The sequence below is a fragment of the Anarrhichthys ocellatus genome, unplaced genomic scaffold, assembly GCF_004355925.1.
Source record: "Anarrhichthys ocellatus isolate YVR2014 unplaced genomic scaffold, GSC_Weel_1.0 scaffold286, whole genome shotgun sequence".
Lineage (NCBI taxonomy): Eukaryota > Metazoa > Chordata > Actinopteri > Perciformes > Anarhichadidae > Anarrhichthys > Anarrhichthys ocellatus.
The window spans coordinates 1-9,258 of NW_022280306.1; the positions used below are offsets into that span (position 1 = coordinate 1).

Below are 9,258 nucleotides of genomic sequence, written 5' to 3' on the forward strand. Positions count from 1 at the left end.
TTTTTTAGTGCAGTCCTGTTGAATTATTTAACAGTTTTATTGATTTTGTTCTTTCTTTTTGTTACCATTGCATCTTTAGCTGGGCCTGTGCCTGCTCATAAGAGCCATTGATAGTGTACTTGTCATTTTACCTGTGGAGATACACTCGCCCGGTGGAATAGGAAGGTCATTGAGCCGCTTGCCCTTCATGTCACTGGGGCCTGCGCAGAAGACATCTGATACTGTGGCATTTGTGTTTTTCAGCCACATCATCAGCCACTTGTTCTCACAAATACACTGGAAAGAGTTGCCTCTCAGATCCCTAATGTATTACATGACAAAATCAGTCTGGGTACATTTACTGAACCATACAATATGTTTTATATTCACAAGAGGAAAAGATTGAGATGCCTCAAAGGCTCAAGACATTGTAGTGAGTCATTTAAAATGGTCTTGTATGTGACAAAACTAAGTAAAATGCTAACGTATAATCTACTTCATGATAGTCCAAATAATAATGTTGCAGGATAAAAACATTGCATCCTTCCAAACTCAACTTTTCAGGAACAAGAATTCACAGTAATTGGTTTAGCTTGATGAAGTTTTATATGACACTGGGTAACTGTTTGATACATACGTGAACCATTTCAGCTACAGTTTAAAACAAATAGGTTTGTTCACCGACAAGCATTTTTGCATCTTTGTAAGAACAATTTTTTACTCAAATGTATTTTAAAAGATGATTAAAAAGAAGCTACAAATGAAAGCCAACCTGAAACTGTAATGCACTATACAGGAGAACAGAGACAGAAAATCCAAATTTGAGCATTCCATATAATTCTTGTGGAGTTTAATGCTGCTAAACACACAACACAGCCTGAGTCAGCTTCACTTAGGAGCGCAGTATGGAAAAAGACAACACACACACACACTGCTGACACCACAACTGCTTACTCACAGTTCCAGCAATGAATCCAAGTCAAAAAACAGATCCCTTGGCAGAAACCTCATCTTGTTATTGGCAAGCGATCTAAACCAGAAACGCAGCGAGACCAGAAAAATGTTCATTGTTGTAATTGTGTCAGTCGTTCTCTGTTACAGGAAAGTGTTATTGCTGTAGATGCTGCATGGGTGGTTAAGAGAATAACAAGAGACTTACAGATGAGTCAAATCTCGCAGACCACGAAAGGCATTTTTGGTAATCATTTCAATCTTGTTCCCTTCAATGAATCTGTTCACCTCATCAAAACAGACGTTTATCAAAGCAAAGTCATGTATTATATCATGCCATATTGATAAATCTGCAAATGTCAATACACATGTCAGAATATTACAGAGGGGTAATTTATAGGGTTTTGGAGATTGAGGGGTGGGGCCGAAGGAGGAGAAATAATCTGCAGATGTATTTACACCATGATGTAATACAGTCCTTCACCATAATCATCAATTATTATGTGGTATATTCAAGTTAACTGTTATGCATCTATAAAATCACAAAAACAGTCGTTTGACATGGAACAGGAAGTTTATCAATTAGTACTCACAAATATTCGAGATGTGGAAGGCCAGAGAACGCATCATCTTTGATTGTTGTCAAAGAATTTGCATTTAGGAGTCTGCAGAGGAAAAAAAAAAAACACCCAAGCAAAAATAATTAATAATGAACAATTATTAATTATTAATCTGTCTACTTTTTTTTTGTGTGTGTGTGTTGCACTGTTTGTAAAATTAGCCTAAAATGTAAATTGCTGATCAATGAATACATTTTAGTTCCACGTGAAAAAATAGCACTTACAACAGCTGGAGAGAAGGCATCAGTGAAAACATCCCTTCTGTGATTTCAGAAATAGATCCATTTACCATGCTCCTGTTGAAAGAAAACGCATACACAACAAAGTCGTAGTGAACAATCAGTGCCAGACACACCAGCAGCCAACTCTGCAGGGAAGCACCGAGTAGCAAGCAAATTGTCTCCTTGAACGCAACATTGATTGCCTCGTGCTTTACTGTAGAAATAATCCACAAATACGACGTGTTACTCACAGTGAGTTGATCTCATTGGGTATAGTCCGTGGGATCTGTAAAGTATTGACGCAAATGATGGTCTCCTTGGTGCAGGAGCATCCTGAAGGACATTTGAAATTCCTTTTACATTCAACTGCTCCATAAACACACAGAATCGCAAAACTGGCCAGTAGCCACCGCTGAGTAGATGTCATGTTGCTTCTTGAATGTTAATAATAGTAAATGAGGCTGTGGTTGGTGCTAGCAGCAGCTTTAACCCGCCTGGGCGACATCAAAATGCTGCAGTAGTGGAAAGTCCTGACACAGACTGATACGGCTGCTGCTGCGTCCCGGAAGGCTGTTTCGGTTTCAGACAGTGTGTTTGGGGGGGGGGTAGGGAGTCGTAAGTCATCACAATGGTTGCCTAATTAGGTTGCCTAATTAGTGGAAAAATAATTACTTTAACATTTTGAGTTTCTATATATTTCGTTGTTAAATGAATACATGTCATGAAACATATTTTTGATAATAAAGAAGGGGACATCAATACACCACCAGAAGCGATACTAAAGCACACAAATGCAATATACTGATTATTTCAGCACCATGGAGAGCAATAACACATTTTACACGCAGACTTTATCACGTGAGACATTATGCATACCAGATTATTTTGACTTCATTAGTACAGAAAGTCCCATAAAGAGGAAAATGCATTAATGCAGACTGTAGACAATAGATTACATACAAATCATGTTCTCTAATGCATGTGCCCAAAAACGTATCAAATAATGTCCTCTAAACTGTACAGTTATTAGTTTTCCAGCTCATTTTGATTGGGATAGACATAACCAAGAGCTCTACACTGTAGCAACTGCTGCAAATTCACACACATGCTGTTACGTCATCGTACCACTAGAGGGTAGCTGTCGATCACCAAACTCCAAGTCTGAAAAAGTTACAGATGTGTTAACAAAGGGGGAAAGTAATCAGCTGTCTTTGATAGTTTTTACTTTTTATTCTATTGTATCAGTTGGAATTATTTTGAATTATATTTGATTGATTTTCTTCATGCCCAACCCTCACCAAGAGACCAAAAATACAGTTGCAGTGGTCGAACATTTCATAACATTTCATTACGGTCTTAAATATTCTGCCTTCTCTCCCAACCTTGGCAAATAAAATTTGCTACAAAACAAGGTTCCCTCCCGAAGCACAACTCAAGTTCAATAGTCATCCAGTAAAAAGAAGACATGAATAGTGGTCATTTTACAAAAAAATTAAAAAAAAAACAAGGATTTCAACTCATACAAAACGTTTCTAATGTATTAGATTGATGTCAATAAAGTATGGAAATTACAAAACAATAAATAATAAAGGTTTCATATTGAATCTTGTAAAAGAAAATTATGAAGACACAGTGGGATACACTTTGTTTCACTTGATACTTTGTGGTTTTGCAATCCACAATTATGACCCTTATGTGATACAATTAACTACATTATCTTTGAAAGCCACATAGTACCATTATTCATAGAAATAAGTATTTACTACACAATAGGGTTGTTGTTGCAGCAGGCCCTAACAAGGTGCTGACCTTTGCTGGAGGACCAGTAGTTTATTAGCATGAGTGAAACCAAATACCCATCGCCAGAAGGGGGCAACCGTACATGTCTGCCATTGCTGGCATTGCTCATGACAGCTCTGCATCTAGCATTGCCGTTTTTAGGCGAGAGTATCCGTGAAACACTCAGGACACGTGCAAGCTGAAACCAGAGGACGCTAAAGCTCTTTGCTATTTCTTTCTAAACAACCATCACTGTAATATTGCATTTTGCTCATGTTCTGGATGTCTGTGATACTTAATGAACTTGGTTTTGTGTCAGATGAAACAGGACTCCTTGTAATGAAACATTTTTAATAAATGTAACAAGTGCTCCTACTGTAATATCTCTGGCATATTTTCCTGAAGTTGTAAAACAAACAAAGGAATCCGACAGAAAAGACTACACACACATCCACACTCGAGGATCGAACCATTGCTTTTTTTTGTCGTGTTTAACCTGTCATGTCACCCAATTAAGTTTAAATAAATTAAGTTATTAAGTTTTGTCTTGTCTCACATGTCCTGTCTTCACTGACAAAAAAATAACCTGCTTGATTTACTAAATGTAGGCAAAGATTTTGCATCATAGCATCATGTAGATCAAGTAAGACTAGTCTTTGTATAAACTAATTCATTTTTTGCAGGTGAAAAATTAATTTTCAGGTCAATCTAGTTGTTTCACCATAGGGACTTGTAGCATTACTGTTGTTTAGGTGTTAATGCAGGTGTATGAACCAATATCCCTTTAACAGACACAAGCCCACGCTTACTCTCACACACACACATTTTCTTTCATTTGTTTTCTAAAGTATTGTTATTATTACATATCATATCTTGTAAAAAATACTTTGTTAACCATATTATGTTGTCATATTTTTGTATATTAATTTTGTGTTCTCTATAATTTTGTCAAATTATAATAAGGTGGAGGCTTAAAATAAGCCAAGTTCTCTTCCTGTAATATTATTTATCTCTGTTAAGTTTGAGTATTTTTTAAATTGTGCAAAATAAACTAAACTAAAAAACTAAACAAAACATTGTTTATCATTTCGGTGGTGTAGGCTCTCTTCACCTTAACCTTGATTTTGGCTGAACAAAATGATCTCATCCAGTGGTCTACAACTTTAATCGTCAACGAGTCAGACGTAATGTGTTCCAACGCACGCAACACTCATGGTGTTACTTACTTCCTACATGCTCCTACTACTTCACAATAGTATTGGAAAAGAGTAAATAAAAACTAAATCATTGTCCGTTGTTTGGGTGATACCGAAGAATATTGACTGGGTTTTGTAAACATATCTTATTTAGGAAAAACTGCACAATTTCTTGGGTTTTGAACAAATGCAGATTAACTTCAAACTAGATACTTTCCTTTAGATACAAATACATTTTTTTGTATTGCTAATATCACAGATTCAATTATACTACATTTTTGGCAGCTTTTTACAGTGTTCACAAAATAAATAAATAAGAATATAAAATAGTAAAAAAGTAAATATTGATATATTACCATTTGGTCTGTTAGTACAATACTCAGATTTAATGGTATTATTAGCAGTTGCATTTGCAGTTACTTTAAATTTAGCTACAGCACACATGTAGGATTTATATTGACTTTGATGCCATCCGATGGTCGTTTTGTGATTTATTTTGGTTTATCTGAATAAAATTGACTTTACTTAACATGAAACAATATTGCTCTAACATATTGGTATGAATGGGTTGCTTCTTCCAATTTGTGATATTTACAAATTGGTAAACACTGATCACAGTGATCATTTATCCTCCTTAAGTGAATTGTCATCATCCGAGGTTTAGGGTAACGCTCTAATCCCTGACATCCAGTAAACTAGCTCACATATGACACTTTCAAATCCAAAGATGACCTTTCACCCTTTGAACCATGAAACCTTTGAGGGTTGGGAGGGGAACCCTGGAGAAGTGCGCTGTCTGGCTGCTGGTGACTGCTTCACAGCAGGTGTTCAAGCTCTCAAACTTCTCCAGTTCCCACTCAGAAGCTGCAGAAGGCTCAGGAGTCGATAGAGAGTCACCAGCATTGCTAGCATGATCAGCAGGAAACACAAACATATCATACTAGGATTATGCATATTCAACAAGTCTGTGTTCACAATATATTACAAAATCAAGAGAAAGCCATCATAATAAAAATGTTTTTCTACTTGTTGTAAGGAAGCAACAATAATGAATCAACTATATATATATATATTCAGATATATTTTAGCTTGTTCCAAATCCTCTTTGAAGCTATGATGTTTACATCGAGTGAAATCTTCAAACTGAAGATAAACTCATGATTTGTATGGCTACACCATTTCATCAAATGGAAATATTATCCACGTTCGTGTGTCATGTTAGAATTAAAAATAGAGTTTTGTGGGTTTGAACAGACCGGTGATTCATTTACAGATTTTGTTTTCCTTATTTAAAAAGATCTTTAGATGGCTTTTACTTTCTAGGAGACAGGGTTGTGTATTCCATCTCCTACTTTAACATTTACAGTTTCCATTTTGTGATTCATTTAATTTAAAGAGGTCTGGTCAGCTAACTTTTTTAGAATTAAACACCGTACAAGTCCAGCCTCCACACATGCAGTTTATCAAACACTTTCAAGCAGCCCACGTAGGCCCACGTCTGCTCTGCGAGTGGATAGACAACTGTCTGACCAACACTTGTCAAACTCTGAAAATCTGTCACTCTAAAATCAACACTTGTTAACGCTGGAAGATTTGCTGTGTTCAACCTATCCTTCACACTCAAACAGTTACTTTTAGAGCAGGTACGTATTGTGTATTCTGTACCAACACCAGATGTGTTTCAGTGTGGAAGCGAGGCTTGAAATGGTCTTCACACGGACGGTTCGTGGCGTTGATAAATGGTGCTCATGATTTAACACCTGCTGTTTTAATGTAGCCACTGTAAGAAACTGATCTCAACATGCTTGCGTGACTGAGTGGTGTCCCCATTTTAAATAGCTGCCTAAATTTATCAGCTTTGTGGAGGTCAGTTCAAGCTGCATGCATGTGTTCATGTTTTGGCACAGGATTTGAAAATCAGATCTTTAATAGCTCTGAATTTGAGGACATACAGACTACACAAGCACTGTTTTACCACATGAGATTCATTATGAAAGTATATCCACTTTTATTATGTATAAAAGGTAGTACAATAATGACATGGTATTTGTGAAATTAGTTTATTTTAATTTGTTTTGTCAATATTAAAATTCCAACATTCGACTAAGAAGATTAACTGTAAACTGAATAAAAGATATATCAGTAATCAAGCACTGTGTGATTTAATAGCATTTATAGGTGTAATTTGTTGATGTGACACGTAAGCTTGAGTCATGACCTTTGCTGTTTGTCTTTGCAAAGCAGCAGAGGCACACATAAAGTCATGACAAATAAATTACCAATACACTCATGTAAAAATACTCTGTCACAAGTAAATGTCCTGGATTGAACTTGCATTTAATAAGTAAAGTATTCTTAGCTAAATGTACTAAAAATATCAACATAAAGGTCCTTTTCCCAGTGAGTGATGTATTGTTATTACTGATGCATCAATATTTAAGCAGCATTTTACTGTTGTAACTAGTTTTAACATCATATACAGTTGAGTATTTTAGTCCAGCGGTTCCCGATCTATGAGTTGAGCCCCTCCAAAGAGTCACAAGATGCCTCTGAGAAGTCAAGTGATGATCAATGGGAGAGGAAAGAAGGAAAAAAAGCTCTACTACACAAATTCATCTTTTAAAAAAAAGAACTTTTCTTTATACATTGTTTAAAGGGGCCCAGAGAAGACACTGCCTTTTTGCGAAATTATGTGTATTATTTTATAAGAGTATCATGTAAAAATGTAAAATCTCAAGTAAGAAGTAAAAAGTACAATATTTCTCTCTGAAAAGTGGAGTAACCCTAAGTATATTATAAGATCAAAATACTCAAGTAAAGCAAAAGTGCCTCAATTGTACTTTAAGTTGAGTAAATGTACAGAAAATTATTACTATTATTACTATTATTGCACCACATTAATGACACTCTGGGTAAAAGTGTGATTTGACGGTGACAAAGGCTTTACACTAGTGGCCTCTGCCCTTGATATTGCTGTCAATGTACCCTCCATGGAGCAACTGTTGGCCCAACCCCTCCTTGCTGCATACCACCAATCTGGGGCCCTGTCCAGAAACAACACTTGTGTCTTCAACACTTAGACAGAGCCATAATGACTAGATCATTACTGTGAGAGATTACATTATTCAGCTTTGTCCCCGACAGCGACATGAACTGAAATTATTATCAAACACCTTTCATCCACTTTTTGTCTGTAAGTCCTGCGTGACCCAGTGGTGGGAGTGGGAAAATGTTCTCAACAGATTAGACATGAATCTCATACATTTACACATGGCTGCATGAACTTGTAGTAAATTCTTTTAGCTGACTGGCACCAGCTGGCGGGGAATATTTTGCTCCATCAAGACAAGGCAGCTGTTCAGTGAGAGGGCAGAGCACCGATGGAGTTCTCGGCTTCACAAATATTATTAGTGCCAATATAAAGTAGCTTAGTGCATTTTCCATACAATATTTATTCCAGCGTTCTCTGCACACCCAGACATCACTGGATCACAATACAGTAACAATTTGACCTCTGTGTATATATTCCTGCACATACAAACTTGGCACCATGTAAATATATGCTGAGAACAGGAGTGGAATGTGTTCAGTCAACATGATCTTCAAGAGAAGATCGGTAGAATGCACACTTGATAAAAGTAATCAACTGGGGGAAGCTTCACGGTTGACATCTTCATTCACCTGTGGTGTCTTGCAAAATGTAGATAATTTTACCTTTAAAGACTGTTTTCTCAAGATTAGTTTTTTCTCAACTTCACCAGGATTTACACACACCAAGCTTTATCTATAGTCAGAAGATTTCTACATGAGGAGTTGGTTCATATATTATCCATAGCCTGATTTATAGAACATCTTAAAAACATGGCGACAATGGACTTTTTTATGGCTGTTTACAGTATTTTCTGATTTATTTTACAATAAAAAGACATTCAAAATTCCCTCTGTAAAAACCTTTGACTCTAATACGTCAACAAAATGAAACAAATATTTTGAACCTTGACTTTATCCAAGATTTATGTTCTGGGAATGTATATACATTTGCACATATTTGATAACATAATAATCATAATTCATCAGAAAAAATCACTTAATGTAAGTGATCAACTGGGAAAGTTCCATGACGATATCTATTAATTAAATGTTTTAACCTATTCACCTGCTGTCTCCCCTTAAGTCATATGAGGGACAGCTGTTTTGTGCTATAAACATTTCTGTAAAGTTTTGACAAATGCAACAATGTCTCAGAAAAATAGCTTGAGCATTTTTGAGAAACTGGTAGAGAGGAGCTGTTCTTCCTGGAAAGGTGCTGAATCTTGGCACTTTTTGGAGGTTAGTTTCATGAGGCCTCGTGCTTCATGTACAAAGTTCGAAAATGTCTAATTGTAAACGTTTTTAAATGGTACACAGCCTCCCAACACTGAGATTCACTTCAGAGAGAGAAATCATCGTGGGATTTTCCTTGGGACCCCCCCTATCTCTCTCTCTCTCTCTCTCTCTCTCTCTCTCTCTCTC

The 9,258-nt window shown here is 36.3% G+C and overlaps 1 protein-coding gene across 1 annotated transcript; it reads right to left on the reverse strand.

Annotated features, from left to right (window-relative positions):
* Positions 1–12: 12 nt before the first annotated feature.
* Positions 13–2,319, reverse strand: LOC116401232 (leucine-rich repeat LGI family member 2-like). The gene is made up of 6 exons (XM_031879545.1): positions 2,023–2,319; positions 1,775–1,846; positions 1,524–1,595; positions 1,139–1,210; positions 938–1,009; positions 13–301 (listed from the first exon to the last, which is right to left on the reverse strand). Exons 1-6 carry the CDS (start codon positions 2,196–2,198, stop codon positions 76–78), a joined length of 690 nt encoding a protein of 229 aa, XP_031735405.1. The 5' UTR covers positions 2,199–2,319; the 3' UTR covers positions 13–75.
* Between the last annotated feature and the right edge of the window lie 6,939 nt (positions 2,320–9,258).